Here is a 16,966-nt window from a genome sequence, read left to right as displayed (position 1 = left end):
GAGCAACTCTTTGCACACTGATTCACGTTGGAGGCTTCATTTCCCATGCTCAGGAAAATGTGGTTTATATTAATTTGCTCTCAACACACGTCAACCAATGGTACAACTGTGTGCTTTTGCCAGAAGAGAAAGCAGTGAAGAAATAAAATTCCCCTGACAGCGCCCGAGGATTCATTTTAGAGCAAAGCTAAGCTGTTCCTCTGGGCGTCGAGGACTTGGACATGTGTGAGAAGTCCAGGTTGTCCCACGGGGCATTACAGACTCTGAAATCATGAACATAAAGTCATTGTAGACGGTACTTTATGCTAAATTTTTACCATAGATGACACTTCTGACATATTTATGCAAACTCCAGTTTATGTATAAATTTTGAGGCTCCTAGTGCTTTGGTTAGTATGGTCTTGTCTGAGCTAATCATACGTGATGTTAATGAGGCCAGAGTTGTAGATTCCCTTCAGAAGCCAACCAGAAGAAAGTTGTCCTCCTCATGCAAACTGCAGTTCACATTCAGACCTGGATGTAACTCCCCACTTTAGGCTGAAATCTTATGAGAAATCTTACTAGGCAGAGGTCAGGGAGGAGCAAAGTGAAAACAGAGCAAAGAACCACAGTGGGAAGAGGCCCAGATCAGAGCTTCCCAAACTTTATTGCCTGTGAATCTCCTGGAGGCCTTGTTAAAATGCAGATTCTGTCTCAGAGGTCTGGGTGGGGCCCGAGGGTCTTCATTTCTAAGAAGTCGATGCCTGTGGGCACCTGCCATCCACAGGGCCTTCTTCACTGGAGGACCTGGATCATCAGAGAGCTAGGTCACTGGAGCAGCTCCACATGGTGAATGGGGCTGGCATGTCACGAGAGAAGCGGGAGGAGCCAGGTGGGGCCCGGAGGCCAGCCTGGGTGGGCTCACACGGGTCTGGAGGCCAGGTCAGGGGCTGTGTGCTTTAACCCAAACTAAAGTTAAGACTATTGAGGAATATTGAACATGGTGCTAAAGTGCTCAGATTTGCCTTTAAGCATTAACAGAGTGTTGACAAAGAATGATCATTCAGAAAATCAATGACATTATTATATCAAAAACGTATAACGTGAAAATAGTAATATTTTAGTTTGATATCTGAAGAGTAGAAAGATGTTTAACCTCCACTCAGGACTTGATTGGAAGCTAGGGGGAAAGCAAAGGGCGTATTTTTTGGTTGACTCAATTGTCACTAATACTGTGTCCTTAGAATTTTGCTAGTGAAAGTCAAAAAAAAGGAGAAAAGACAACATATGTAAAGGAAAAGTGACTGCAAAAACTCAGCAGACAGGTGAGTAAGCGGTGTGATGTGCAGAGGTAGCTGCAACATAACCCAAATTTGACTTAAATTTACTGCCCGCTTCAATTCTGTGCCATTATCTCCTAACTCAGATGTTGCCTGTCTGGGAGTACAGAGGTCTACATTGCTGCTTCCAGTATGAGCAGTCTTTCAAATTTAGTCATTTTAATATATGGGTCGTGCTACCTCCTTGTGGTCTTCATTTGCATTCCCCAATAATGAATTTTATTGAGGATATTTTTGTGTCTTTATATGACATCTGTATATCTTGTTTAGTGAAGTGTCTGTTCAAATCTTTCCCCCATTTTCTGATTGAGTTATGTATTTTCTTATTGAGTTTTGAGAGTTCTCCATATATCCTGGATACAAGCTTTTCATCAGATATGTGATTTGCAAAAATTTTCTCAAGGTTCTGGATCTTCCTTCCCTCCCACAAAATATCACACTCCTCCATTATGCTGATTGGACCTAGTGAGCAAGGAGAAGCAACTAGCAGAGACTTATTCTTAGACATGTACATGCCAGAGGGTGAAAAATAAATCCAGCACAAGTTCAGGGCCCACTGATCTCAGTGACATTTCTAGGGGTCCAGTTGTGTGAGTCGTGTGGAGACATCCCTTCTCAGGTGAAGGATTAGTTATTACATCTGGCCCCTCCTGCAACCAAAAAAGAGGCACAACACCTAGTGCTCCCTGTGGCTTCTTGAGGCATCATTATCCAAATATGGGTGTATTCTTCTGACTTACTGAATGAGTACTCAGAAAAGCTGATCGTTTTATGTGTAGCTCAAAGCAGGAGAAGGATTTTCAAAAGGTCTAGGCTGCTGTGCAAGCTGCTCTGCCGCTTGAGCCATGTGATCCATCAGAAACGATGGTGCTGAAGTGGTGGTGGCAGATAACCATGCTGTCTGGAGGCTTTGGCAGGCCTTTATGAACAACACACTTCTCAGACCCTTAATTTTGGAGCAAAGCCCTGCCATACGCTGCAGATAACTGCTCTATGTTTGAGAAACAGCTGCTGGCCTGCAACTGGACCTTAGTAGAGACTGAATGCCTACCCATGGGCTACCAATTTCCCATGAGACCAGAAGTGCCTTCCATGAACTGGGTTTTATCTGATCCACAAGCCATGAAGTTGGGAGTGCAAAGCCGCACCATCATCCAGTGCAAGTGGTACATACATGATCTACCCTGAGGAGGCCGAGGCACCAGCAAGTTACATGAAGAAGTGGCCCAAATGCCTGTAGTCCCCACACCTGCTCCACTGGCTTCTCTATCCCAGACTGCACTTACGGCCTCTTGGCGGAGGTTCTAGATAATAAGTAGACAGAGGAAGAAATGACCTGGGCCGGGTTTACTGATGGTTCAGCATGATATGCAGACACTATTTGAAAGTGGGCAAGTATAGCACTACTGCCACTCTCTGGGACATCCCTGAGAGACAGTGGTGAAGGAAAATCCTCCCACTGGGCAGAACTCTGAGCAGTGCACCCGGTTGTTCACTTGCCTAGAAGGAGAAATGGCCAAATATGTGATTATGTAACGATCATGGGCTTTGGCCAATGGTTTCCCTGGACAGTCAGGGAATTGAAGCAACAATACAGGAAAATTGATGACAAGGATATTTGTGGAAGAGTTATGTGGATAGAGTACTCTGATTGGGCATAAAACATGAGGATATTTGTGTCTCATGTGAATGATCAACATGTGACCTCTTCAGTGGAGGATTTTAATAATCAAGTGGATAGGATGACCCATTGTGTGTACACTAGTCAAACTCTTTCTCCAGCCACCCCTATCTTCACCAAATGGGCTCATGTAGAAAGGAGCTATAGTAGCAGGAATGGAGGTTATGCTTGGGCTCAGCAACATGGACTTTCATTCATGATGACCAATTTGACTAAGGCCATTACTGAGTACCCAGTCTGCCAGCAACAGAGACCAACACTCAGTCCCCCAATACGGCACCATTCATCAGGGTGATCAGCCAGCTACCTGGTGGCAGTTTTATTACATTGGGTAGATTCCAATGTAATGGAAGGGGCAGTGTTTGTTCTTACTAGAATACACACTTATTCTGGTAATAGGTTTGTAGTCCTGCATGCAATGCTCCTGCCAAAACTCTTTCCATGTTCTTCCAGAATTCTTTATCCACTGTCATGCTATTCCACACATTGCTTCTAATCAAAGAACTCACTTCATAGCAAATTAAGTGCATCAGTTAACCCATGATTATAAAATTTACTTGTCTTACCATTTTCCCCAAGGTACTGGTACAGGTAGTTTGATATAACGATGGAATGGGCTTCTGAAACTCAGTCACAACACCACCTAGATGGCATTACCATGGAGGGATAGGCAAGATTCTCTAGAAGGCTGTATATTTTCTGAATCTGCATCCAATATTTAGTACTGAATCATCACACAAAGAAGGAAGTTACTGTGCTAGCTGGTGTGACTGACCGTGACTACCAAGGAGAAATTTGGTTACTCCCACACAACGGAGATAAGGAGAAGAATGTCTGGAATTCTGATCACTTAGAGCGTCTCTTAGTAGTACCATTCCTTGTCATTAAGGTGAATGGAAACCTTAACTAACCAAGCCAGGCAAGACTTCTAACTGCCCAGACACATCTGGAATGAAAGTAAAGAAATATGACCATGTAAATGAAACTGACCAACCGAGGTGCTTGCTGAAGACAAAGGGAATACGGAATGGATAGTAGAAGGAGGTATTTATAAATACAAGCTATGACCACATGACCAGTTACAGAAATGAGACCTGTCATTGCCGTGAGTATTTGCTCTTCAGTTTGGTAAGAATACATTTCTGTGTGTGTACATCTATATATGTGTGTGCATATATATGTATATTTATGTATGCATCCATAATACATAGCATGTCTTTGTTTTCTTTCACTCTTATTCTCTTATAATGTAACATAATATGTTACTTTATCTCATAGTAATTAAGTATTGTTAATTTTACATCATAGTATTTGTTACTAGATATCAATGAGAAGAGTAAACATTACTCAAGGATTTTTACCTCCTCCTCTGTGGAAGGGTTTAGTGCATTTTCGGTTGTATGCACATAGTTGTATCATGTTAGATGGAATTATGATCTTGCTTTTGTCTTCTTTGGAGTTAAGAATTGTTTGGGAAGTTGTGTATGGGTACCATGTTGATAACGGCTATACTTGTGATGGTTTGTTTTATGTGTCAACCTGATTCAGCCATGGGTTGCCCAGATATCTGGTTAAATGTTATTTTTGGTTGTATCATCTGTGAGGATGTTTCTGGAAAAGATTAGTATTAAATTAGTAGACTAAGTAAAGTAGTTGGTCCTCCCTAACGCTGTTGGGCATCATCCAATCTGTTGAGGGCCTGAATGGAACAAAAAGCAGAAGAAGGTTGAATTTGTTCTCTGCCTGACTGGCTAATCTGTGACATTGATCTCCTGCCCTGGGCTCTCATCCATTCTCAGGCCCTCAAACTTGCTGGAATCTATACCATCAGCTCCTCTATTCTCGTGCCTTAGAACTACAACATTGGCTTTCCTGGGTCTCTACCTTGCAGAGAGTAGATCATGAGGTTTCTCAGTTTCCATAATCATGTGAGGCAATATCTTTATGTAATTAGATATAGACATGGATAAGATATATCTATGAATTGATTTAGATTTACCTACTTATCTATATCTATATATTTATGTATATTATTTGCTCTGTACTCTGGACTACCCTGACTAATACAAACACTAGCTCTACATTTAGTGAACTTCTTTCTTTATCTTCAATAATAGAGGGAAGTATCATGATGCAGTTGTTAGCTGTGAACCTCAAATACAACTGACTTAGAAGGTATGTTCTCAGAAGAGGTATCATCACATTACGACAGCATAAGGATGATCTTGTATATGAAATTTCTTTGAGAATGACGGTCCAAAAGTTGATCCATCTTGACAAAGTTTTTAATAAGGAAATTTCCCTCTCATTAACTTTATTGACTTATGGCAGTGGGTTTTGACTGGATAATATCACTGTCAATCATGGAATAATCCAATTAAAGAATAATTCACTTCAGGTGTATGATACTTGTGATTGTCATGAAAGAAACTTAAGAAGGTGTGCTGGCCAGCAGCAGCCATCCCAATCCCAGTAATCTACCAGGGCTCATTACAAAATCGAAAAAGAGTGGACATCAGCACCATGGTGGAGTGAGTGGTTCCTTTAGTCTCTTCTTTCTAAATTACAACTAGTCAGATATCCATTGACCAACAAAGGACTCCCTGCATAGCACACCAAATGCCTGAGAGATCCATGCATCTATACATCTGAAAGTGAATGGACTGCACCACTGAGAGGCAGTGGAAGTAGGGAGCATCTCCCTCTCACTCCCCAGTGGAGGTGATATTAAAGATGGGTCTTCAAAGTGCGCCAGCAAACAAAGGTTGTAGGGACTGACTCGGCACTCTCGGCTTAGCCCATGCCCTCCCCTAGTGGTGGCAGTGCCCACACATCCTGCAGCTTCAGGACCCACAGTGGTGCTTGTGACCCTGCCTCCTCCTCCTCCCCTGCTGCTGGCACAGGTCTTTCTTGCAGGTGTTACAGCATCCAAAACACGGATTTCCCCAGCAGAGGTGGGATGCCCTGATCTGAGGTTTCAAAAAGCATGATGGCATGTGCCAGAACCAGCAACAACATTGGCAGCTTAGCTCCTGCCCCTCCCCCAGCAGTGGCAGGTGGCATCTGTATTCTGAGGCTTCAGGAACCACAGCAAACCCATGACCCATCCCCCAGTGGTGGTACCACAACACTGGCTCTACTAACAGTGTTGGATGCATACAAGTCTCTGGACCCCTGGCAGCAAGAGCGACACCTGTGAACCCAGAGCCACTGGCAGCAGTGCTGCCAGCAGTGCCAGATTACCCAGGAGCAGCAGTGCAGGTGGTGTATGTTGCAGCAACACCCCAGCCTGTGGGGAGCCTGTGGAGAGCCAATGGGAGAAAAAGAGACCCAGGCAACTCCAGAAGCAGCAGAAGTGCTCACAGCCTGGTGACCCCGATGGCAACAACTCATACTGCTGCAGGATCATAAAAGACCCCAAATAGCCACAGCAATCCTGAGAAAGAAGAACAAAGTTGGAAGTATCACACTCACTGAATTAAAAATGTACTACAAAGCTATAGTAATCAAAACAACATGGTAATGGCACAAAAACAGACACACAGGTCAATGGAACAGAATTGAGAGCCCAGTAATAAAACCACACATCTATGGACAGCTAATCTTTCACAAAGGAGCCAAGAACATACAATGGAGAAAGGTGCACCTCTTCAATATATGTTGTTGGGAAAACTGGACATTCACATCCAAAAGAATGAAAGTAGATCATTATCTTATACCATACACAAAAATTAACTCAAAGTAGATTAAAGACTTGAATGTAAAACTTGAAACCATAAAACTAGAAGAATCCATAGGTGGTATGCTCTTTGACGTCGATCTTAGCTGTTTCTTTTTGAAAACCATGTCTCCTCAGGCAAGAGAAAGAAAAAAAATAAACAAATGGGACTACATCAAACTAAAAAACTTCTTCATAACATCGGAAACCATTAACAAAATGAAAAGACAAAGGCAGTGGCAGAAAATATTTGCAAATCATATATCCGATAAGGGATTAATTTCCAAAATATATAAAGAACTCATACAACTCAAGAACAAAAAAATGAACAACCTGATCAGAAAATGGGCAGAGAATATGAACAGACATTTTTCCAAGGAAGATGTACAGATGGCCAGCAGGCACATGAAAAGATGTTCAACATCACTAATTATTAGGGGATTGCAAATCAAACCTACAATGAGATATCACTTCATGCCCATCAGAAGGCTATAATTAACAAGACAAGAAATAGCAAGTGGTGGAGAGGTTGTGGAGAAAAGGCAACCCTCATGCACTGCTGGTGGGAATGCAAACTGTTGTAGTCACTACAGAAAACAGTATGGAGATTTCTTAAAAAATTAAAAATATAAATACCATATGATCCAGCTATTCCACTTCTGGGTATTTATCCAGAGAACATGAAAATACTAATTCAAAAAGATATGTGCACCTCTATGTTCATTTCAGCATTACTTAGAGTAGCGAAGACTTGGAAGCAACCCAAGTGCCCATCAATGGATGAATGGATAGAGAAGATGTGGTATATATGTATAATGAAATGCCACTGAGCCATACAAAAAGACGAAATCATCCTGTTTGTGAAAACATGGATGGACCTTGAAGGTATTATGCCAAGCGAAAAAAATCCAAGAAAGACAAATACCCTATGATTTCACTCATATGTGAAAGATAAACAAACAAAAAACCATAGGTACAGAGAACAGATTGGTGGTTCTGAAAGAGGACGGGAGTAGAGTAAGGGTAAAAAGGGTAAAGGGGCATATATGTACGGTGACTGATGAAATCTAGACTTTTGGTGGTGAACATGATGCAGTCTATACAGAAACTGATATATAATAATGTACACCTGAAATTTACACAATATTATAAACCAATATGACCTCAATAAAAAAGAAATTGAAAAAGAGGAATGCACTCACTGCCTTCTACTTACTTGTGTTCTCAGATTCAACTCAATTCTACTAATATTTCACAACTAGTTATTTAGGACCGCATGTGTGTAAACCACTGTGTTAGCACTGCAAAAGATGAGAAGAGTACTTAAGACTTCTAAATTATAATCTAAAAAGGCTGAAGGCCAAATATAGGTATTACACAAAGTCATTTGTGTCTTAAAAGAATAAATAAACTACTGAATGTTTCACATGAGGGAACATTCCTATCCTCTTTGAAGTAATCTGGAAATGCATCATGGAAGCTGTCATATTTGAGACAGGCCTTGAAGAAAGGATAGCGTTTCAATTGTACAAGAAGATGGGGTATTTGGTAGTGGGGTAGGGGGCGTTTTTGTGGAGAGAGCTGTATTAACAAAAGTATGTACCTGAGAGGATGGTGTGTTCACAAGTCTTCCAGTAACTTGTTTTGAATATAACACAGGGTCCATTAGGAGAACTGTAGAAGAGACTTCAGAGTTTAACCAAGGTTTTATTGGAAAGGACTTCAAGTAATGCCAGGAAACAAATGCAGGGTGAAGTATAAATATATATATATATGTTTATACATGTGTGTTTACATATGTGTAGATATGTTTATATATCATGTAATCTGTACGTACACATGAACAAATAAACATAAAGAAATGCATGTATGTATATATATACACACAGATCTAGATACATATACCATGTATGCACATAATCTGTTAGCAATGACATACATTAAAAGTTGTTGAGAGGAATATGATTTATCAGAGTTCTCTCTTTTTTTTTTTTTTTGAGGAGATCAGCTCTGTGCTAACGTCTGTCAATCTTCCTCTTTTTTTGCCAAGGAAGACTGGCCCTGGGCTAACATCCATGCCCATCTTCCTCCACTTTATATGGGATGCCGCCACAGCAACGCATCAATGCGTGCCCGGGATCAGAACCGGCGAACCCTGGGCCGCCGCAGCGGAGCTCGTGCACTTAACCGCTTGCGCCACTGGGCCGGCCCCCAGAGTTCTCTTTTGGAAGAACAGTCTGGCAGCAATGTTTGGGATGTAAGAGAGCATCCACAAGATGTAGGAGATAAGTTACTAGAGCTTTGCGGTTCACAGAGACTGTCATTTATCTGGATGAGGGCCTGGGTGGCACCAGCAGGAATGTGTATGGACACGGTAATGAGAGAGGAAGGGCAGGGGTGGATGTGAAGATGGGTCACTCACGATACTTAGAGTATGGAGTGAGATGAAAGCTATTGTTTACGGACTTCTAGGGGACAAAACATGCAAATTCTTGCTCATTTTCATCGTCTTTCCCAGCCACACACTGGACACTACAACATCATATCCTCTTAACATTAATTGAACTTTGGTAGCATGCATTTAAAGTCCCTCGTTGTCACAAACACAATCCATTAACTTTTATATATTACCTAATTTCTTTATCTTAGTAGTTTCCTTTTTTTTTTTAATTCTAGGAAGATCAAACCATTTCCTGACTGTTCTGCCACTTCTTTTTCCTCTCCATGCCCATCCCAATTCAATTCTCAAGCTCATCTCTTAGCTTTATGAATTAGGAAAGCACAGCAGATTACCAACAAAATATACACCACTGGAAAGTACATTTCAAGACATCATAAACAATGAGAGGCAAACCCCCTTCTCCTTACTCATGGATGCACACAGAGCTAAGAGCATCCTCTTATAGTTTGGCCCAAAACTCACTGTCGTAACTCTCCTCTCATTTTTTTATTCATTGCATTTCCATTTCTTGTTAGTTCTCTGTGTGATCTGTGAGTTTTAGCTCCACAGAAGTGAAATTCACCATGTCCCAAAAAGTGGAAGGAAAGACCTTTGATGGCTAGCAGGATTCCTGGGATTTTCCTCTGTTCACCCAAACACAGACCTGCCTCCACTGTGGAGTTAAATGTGATATAAGTCTCCAGGTTGCCCAGGTTTATTATTATCAAAGACATCATACTTGAATCCTGTTCAGAGGAACTACACTATTTTAGTGCCTAATGCACCTATGAAGCCACATTGAAAATATACAACCATGTAAAGTATTTTATTTGTTTTTCTCTTTAATTATTTTAGTATGACATGAACACTTGATTAAAATTATTTCTGTTGTTGAATAATATACACACATATATTAAGGTCTATATTAGGTATTCCCACCTTAAGTCACTAAAACACCAGGGCAATTAAAATTACAAAATCTTTGCACACTAACCAGAACAGAGCCACATCTAATCTGCAAAATTGTGTGACTGTTTTAATAAAAAGAAAGCAGATATTACTATGAGATCTAAACATTTCTCCTTAACATTTTTGCCAGTGAATCTATGACTTTCTTATTTCTCAGGCTGTAGATAATTGGATTTAACAAAGGAATGATGACAGTGTAAAATAGAGAGTCCATCATGTCTTGAGCTTCTCCCTGTGCAGATGTAGGGTGCACATACATGAAGAGAAGAGGGCCATAGTATAAAGAGACAGACAAGAGATGGGCACCACAGGTGGAGAATGCTTTCCTGATGCCTTGTACAGACTTCCTTTTTAAGATTGTAAAGAGAACAAGTGTATAAGAGACAAGAACAGTCAGAATGGTGAACACCTGTATGGATCCAGAGAAAATAAATAGCATCAGAAAATTAATAGAAGGGTCAGTACAGGAAATCTTAAACAATGGTATAATGTCACAGTAAAAGTGATGTAATATGGTGGAATTGCAGAAAGTTAATCTGAATAAAAACCCTATATGAATTAAGGCATGAAGAAGGCCACCCAGAAAGGAGAAAACTAGTAGCCTGATGCATAGTCTATTGGACATAATCATTGGATAAAGTAAAGGTTTGCATATGGCCACATAGCGATCATACGCCATTGTTGCCAGCAGAAAACATTCTGTGGTTGCACTGATTACAAAGGAAAAAAATTGTATCATGCATTCAGGGAGAGAGATCATCTTACTTGTGGCAAAGAAGTTGACCAGCATCTTAGGGGTCACTGTGGAGGATAACCAAATATCCACAAGAGCCAAACTCCCAAGGAATAAGTACATGGGGATGTGAAGGTGAGCGTCATTCCATATGAGAGCAATCAGAACAAGGTTCCCCATGATGGTGATGAAATATATAAGCAAGAACACCAGGAACAGGGGGATCTGCCACTCTGGTTCATATGTAAGTCCTGTGAGAAGAAACTCTGTCAGCAACGTTGCATTTTCCTTTTCCATGTCCTCACTGGGTGCTGCCTGAAATGAAATGGAGTAAATGAAAAGTATATATATATCACCGAGGATTTATAATGTGAAAATATGGGCAAGAAGAGTTGAAATAAAATTATCCACATCAGAATTTCACCTTAATTTTTTTTATTACATCTGTAATAGATGGAATCTATTTTGAGGGAATTGAACAAATGGGAAAAAATGGGATAAATTCAGTTCAAAAAATGTAATGAACAGATTGAGAAAAAGGAAAGTCCTTCTAAGTATGTGCTAAATTTATGTGGGGAAACCATTGAGTATGATAGGGAAATTCTGTGTGGAACTGGATGTTGGGTCAAGGGAACAGAAGTCTGAAGGGCTTGAGTAATGGAATGAACACAACAACATGTGAGGGATCTTGAACTTTATTCCTCAGGCAATAAGTACACACTGAAAACTTAAGAGATGTGGAGTGTTGGTGTAAGATATTTTTGAAAATGAGTGCATGGAAGTGTACAAAGTAAGCTGCTGGGAAGGAAAATTGGAGTCAGGAATATCAGTAAGGAAGCTGACACTCTTGTCCAAGGGTGGTTCCCGAGTTAGATTACACATCAGAATTGTCTGAGGAATTTTTTGTGCAAAGATAGGTTGTGAGGTGTTACTGCAGAAATTGATTCAATGTGTCAAGAATGGGGTCTAATATCTGCATTTTAGAAAGGTTCTCCGAATGAATCAAATGCATAGTCACTGACTGATATGACATTGGAGTAATGAGGAAGAATGAGAGATAGAGGCGAAAGAATTCAGAATATAGAGTCACTAGGACTTGAAGACATATTAGATGGGAAGGGGGTGGTGAGTGAAGGAGAGAGGAGACACTTGATGACTGGGTAGATGGTTATCAAAATTGAGACTGAGAACTCAGATGCAGCGGCCACTCTGTAGAGAGAGCATCCTCTGAACAGCCGGGTGAGATAGCTTACGAGTATGAGTCTACTAGAGCTTAATAGAAATCATGTCTTTGGAGTCACCAGGGTAGCTGAAGGCACACTTATGGTTGATCTATACATTGGAGAGAGTGCATCAAGTAAAGAGAAAGATGTGGAAAGAAATTTGAGGAAGTTGTTAAAGAGGTTATAAAGTAGAGACATGGCATATATTATATGGCCAAAATCTAATCCCCTTTTCTACCACATAATCTTGGTGGCTGGCAGAGGCTACCACCACTCAAGAAGCAAAAAGAGCTGGCAACTGATTTTTTCATCCCCTGTGCACCTGGCCTGAGGGGACTTGCCCTAGATTTGGCTTATCAAACCCACTTAACTTACATTTGGAATATGAAAGATGGAGAAAATGGTACAGAAACATAGAGAATATTGGTCACAAAGGCAGCAATAGGAAGACTCCAGGAAATGCATCCTGCACCCACAGCAAAGGCATTGTCAGTGTGAGCTGCTTTCCAGGGTCTGCAGAAGTGACAGCCCCTCTCATTGAGTTAGTGTTGGGGCATGCTTTTGGCTGTTGATTGGCCCCTTTGCTTCCTTCCGTTCTGCCCATTTTTTCAGCTGATTCCTCCAATCTTTCTTGCATTTCTGTGGTAAAGCCAATTTCCATTCAATTAACTCATTTCCTGTTGCAACTAAGAGGCCTGGCTCACACCGAAGAAAGACTAGGGAGACACTAGATAAGGATACTGAGTGATCAGGGAAGCAGGAGGGAGACGGGACAGCTGAGTGCTGTGGACTTAGAGGGAAAGACGCTCAGGAAGAACCAAGGGAAGTACAGGTGAAATGCCAAATAAATGCTCTAGTAGGACAAGGAGTGCTCAGAGTTCACTGAGTGTGGACGTTAAGACATTGGTCGTGGCTTTAGTGAGAGCAGTTTCCATTTTGGGATAGACGTGAGGCCAGAAAATCATGAGAAGTGAAAGGGAAACCAGTGGGTGGAATGATACGGAGAACTCCAAGAAATGTGGGAACAGTTGGCATTTCTCTTCTTCTTCTAGACACCTGTAGGGTTGTTTTTCCTCTGTAACATTTTAATAAAAGTTTTCACAAGAGAGGAGAGGAGGTAAGGCAAGGAGAGGAGAGAAGGAACAGAAGTAGGAAGGAAATATGTAAGAAAGCAACACGGAGGTGAGTGAAGATGGAAAAGAACAGAGACGGATGGTCAGTGCAGGAAAGACCAAGAAGAGGGAGAGAGGAAGTCACTGACAGGCTGAGGGGAAGGGAGGGGCGGCTCCGAGGTTGGGGTGAGTGTTTGTTGTCACCCTGGTGTTGCTTAAGGTTGGCCGTCCTGAGAATCTTGTTTTTTTTGCTTTTTTAAAAATCCAAAGTTTCTTTTCCTATGGATTTGTGCATGAAGAAGAGACGTCAATTCTAAATTTCATCTTATAAATTTTGCGTTGTTCATAAATATATTGGTGCTGCTCGACAGTTCTTTCCGTATCTGAAAGCTGCTTTGTCTCTGTTGTTACAGCGATTAGAACTGACCTGCCGCTTGTTCTACTCTAGAGCACTCTCCTCTCCACCAGGTGTGGGGGTTTCTGTTTGTCTTGGGGTTTCTTTTTACCAGAATAGAACTGAGCCCAAACTGGATTCTGAACACAGGCAATACAAATAATTACATCAGTAATTCCAGTTGTTAATTAGACTTTTATATGGAATGGCCTTCCTTCCCTGCAATCCCAATCACTAAATAATCGAAAACCCTCCATGTTACTTTGTGTGTGGGTACTTCTGAGTCATAAATGCTGGAAAGCATGGTGGAGGGACATTTTCTACATATTTCCTGATATATATATATAGTTGATATATATAAATATGTATCTAAATACTTAATGATCTCCATATATGTACATTTATATTCTATAATACTCATATATATTTCTATGATGTATATACAAAATACTCAGTAAAATTAATGTCAGAAGTGGGTGAAAGGATAGAAGAGTTACTATTTAAGTGATTTATCTTAAAAGTTTTAACCACTGGTTAATTAAAGAGAATGAGTTTTTTTGTCCGAATCACCAGTATGATTTCTTATATAAAAATCATGTGAACTGAAACTTTAAACCCACGTTTAATTATTTAACTTTTTAGTTCACTAAAATTTACCTTATAAAATCATTATGCTTAGATTAACAAAATAATAAAACATTGTAGAAGGAACAATTCAGTCTTATACTATTTTACATATCCCAAAGTTAGTTATAAAATAAAATACACAATTAATTATTTTCTTCTCATTTCCACATGGCTATTTTGATATCTTATAAACCCAATATAAAATTATTATTAATTAAATAGTATTTTAGATTCTATAAAAAATACTGAATATTACAGAATTCATTTTTCTCTTACCCATATCTTGTAAAAAATTGTGGAGATCTGCTCAAAGAGTGAGGCTTTCTAAAGCAGAAAAATATACAATGGCACAAGAATGACAATAACATAGGTAGTGACTCTTTGCACACTGAAATATTTTGAAGGCTTCATTTCCCAAGCTCAGGAAAATGTTGTTTATGTTAATTTTCTCTGAATACAAGAGTCAACCAATTGAACAAATATGCTTTTGCTGGAAGAAGAAGGAGTGAAGAACTAAAATTCCCCTGATAGCGCCCGAGGATTCCCTTTAGGACAAAGCTAAGCTGTTGCTCTGGGCATTGTGGGCTTGGACATGTGTGAGAAGTCCAGGTTGTCCCACAGGGCATTACAGACTCTAAAATCATGAACATCAAGCCATTGTAGACAGTGCCAATTTTAACACTTGAAATTTCCACCACAGATGACATTCCAGCATGTTTATGCAAACTCCAGTTTATGTATAAATTTTGATGTTCTGAGAGCTTTGATTAGCATGGTCTTGTCTGCGCTAATCAATCACAATTTTAATAAGGCCAGAGCTCTACATTCCCTTCAGGAAACAACCCCCAGAATGTTGACCTCCTCATGCAAACTGCAACTCACATTCAGACCTGGACCTCACTCCCCTCTTTAAGCTGAAATCTGCTGAGAAATCTTACTGGGCAAAGGTCAGGGAGGAGCCAAGGAAAACCAACAGAGGACCACAGTGGAAGGAGGCCCAGATCAGAGCTTCCCAAACTTTAATGCCTGTGAATCTCCTGGAGGCCTTGTTAAAATGCAGATTCTGTCTCAGAGGTCTGGGTGGGGCCTGAGGGTCTTCATTTCTAACAAGGTGATGCCTGTGGGCACCTGCCATCCACAGGGCCTCCTTCACTGGAGGACCTGGATCATCAGAGAGCTAGGTCACTGGAGCAGCTCCACGTGGTGAATGAGGCTGGCATGCCACGAGAGAAGCAGGAGGAGCCAGGTGGGGCCCGGGAGGCCAGCCTGGTGGGATCACACGGGTCTGGAGGGTGGGTCAGGGGCTGTGTGCTTTACACCAAATTGAAGGAAAACTATTGAAGGATTTTGAACAAGGCGGTAATGTGTTCATATTTGCCTTTAAGCATTAACAGAGAAGTTGACAAGGAACATTCGTTCTGAAAAGAATGACATTACTTTTCAGTTCTGGCTCCCTCCCTTCTGGTGTTTACCACGCATTCATGTGCCCTGGCACTCTGATCAATCAGATGAAACCTGGAGGCATAGATAGACATAATTTCTTCTTAAAGCTTTAACTACAGAAGTCTCAGTTCACCAGGATAAGATAATTAAACAGAACATGTGCTCTAAGTATTTAAAAATATGTTTAAACAACAACGTGATTTCTCCATAACCCAATAGAAATAAGACAAGAGTCTTATTTTTCAAAGCATAATGAAAGGTTCTTAGTATTCTCATATACAAAAACATATTTCCAAGAATATCAAGATTTCTTTTTTTCCAATTCTTTGGAGCTTACTTGAAATATACTGCTTTCCTTGATATGATCTAGGAATTAATTAGATATTTATAAAAGTCAATTTACTTGACAAAGAACATGTCAAGAATTTTCCATGTTACTGTAGCACTAAGGCTTGGTAAATGCCCATAATGGTAACAGAATATTGTTCAGTACCTGCAGAAGTAAACTATATCTTCCAAGAAAGTTTGAAAAGGCATCATTGAAATTACACACGTAATGAAGTTAAATATAAAAGTCTTGGAAAAGGAATTCATGTTACCCATTATCTTTCTTATTTTTCCACTTAGCATTTCTCTGCCCACTTGACAGCTGGGCTTCTTGAAGGTGTCCCTCTCATGCTACCTTTAATTCCTTGTGCTGTGTATAGTGTGACTTGGTGGTTATGAACGTGGTTCTGCAGCCAGATAGTCTAGTTTGCTCCCTGAGCTCCACCTTAGTATTTCTGTGGACAAATTATGAAGCCTCTCTGTCCCTCATTTTTTTCACTGAGTTTATAGGAAATTAAAATATCGTAATGAAATTAAAAGACAATAGATGTGCTGAATAGTTAAATGGATAGTGTTGAAGAGTATGTATAAGCTGAAAGAGTGTCTGAGGATTAATTTAAAAGAGAGTATAAAATGAGAGATGAGACAAGGGACATGAATGTGTCAGTCAGTATTTATTCAGTTGCAAATAAAGCATCTTTTCCAAACAAGCATAAACAGTGAGAAGATCTGTTGGATTATACAACCAGAAAGGATGGTTTATTCCAGAGACTCTGGGTCTGTTCCTCTGTGATTCCCTCAGCTGTGCTCACCCTTGTGGGCTGATTTCACCTCCAGGCTCGTTTATCTCTGGATGGCAGGATGGATGTAGCCTGTGGCAGATGTCATATCCACACACCGTGAAATTCAGAGGGACAAACACTACCCTTTTGAGGGATCTCTTCTGAAACAAAGGAAACATATTTCCCAGAAAATTGCCT

At 40.5% G+C, this 16,966-nt stretch overlaps 1 protein-coding gene across 1 annotated transcript; it reads right to left on the bottom strand.

Annotated features, from left to right (window-relative positions):
• Positions 1-10,227: 10,227 nt before the first annotated feature.
• LOC131414504 (olfactory receptor 5H2-like) lies at positions 10,228-11,160 on the bottom strand. The gene has a single exon (XM_058555512.1). The coding sequence runs from the start codon at positions 11,155-11,157 to the stop codon at positions 10,228-10,230; it is 930 nt and encodes a 309-aa protein (XP_058411495.1). The 5' UTR covers positions 11,158-11,160.
• Positions 11,161-16,966: the final 5,806 nt, after the last annotated feature.

This window comes from Diceros bicornis, chromosome 15 (assembly GCF_020826845.1).
Source record: "Diceros bicornis minor isolate mBicDic1 chromosome 15, mDicBic1.mat.cur, whole genome shotgun sequence".
Taxonomy (NCBI): Eukaryota; Metazoa; Chordata; class Mammalia; order Perissodactyla; family Rhinocerotidae; genus Diceros; species Diceros bicornis.
The sequence above is the reverse complement of the archived record's forward strand: the minus strand, read 5'-3'. Positions and strand labels throughout refer to the sequence as shown.

What these genes read in the sequence shown, in the direction of transcription:
- LOC131414504 (XM_058555512.1), bottom strand. Translation starts at nt 11,157, where the DNA reads ATGGAAAAGGAAAATGCAACGTTGCTGACAGAGTTTCTTCTCACAGGA.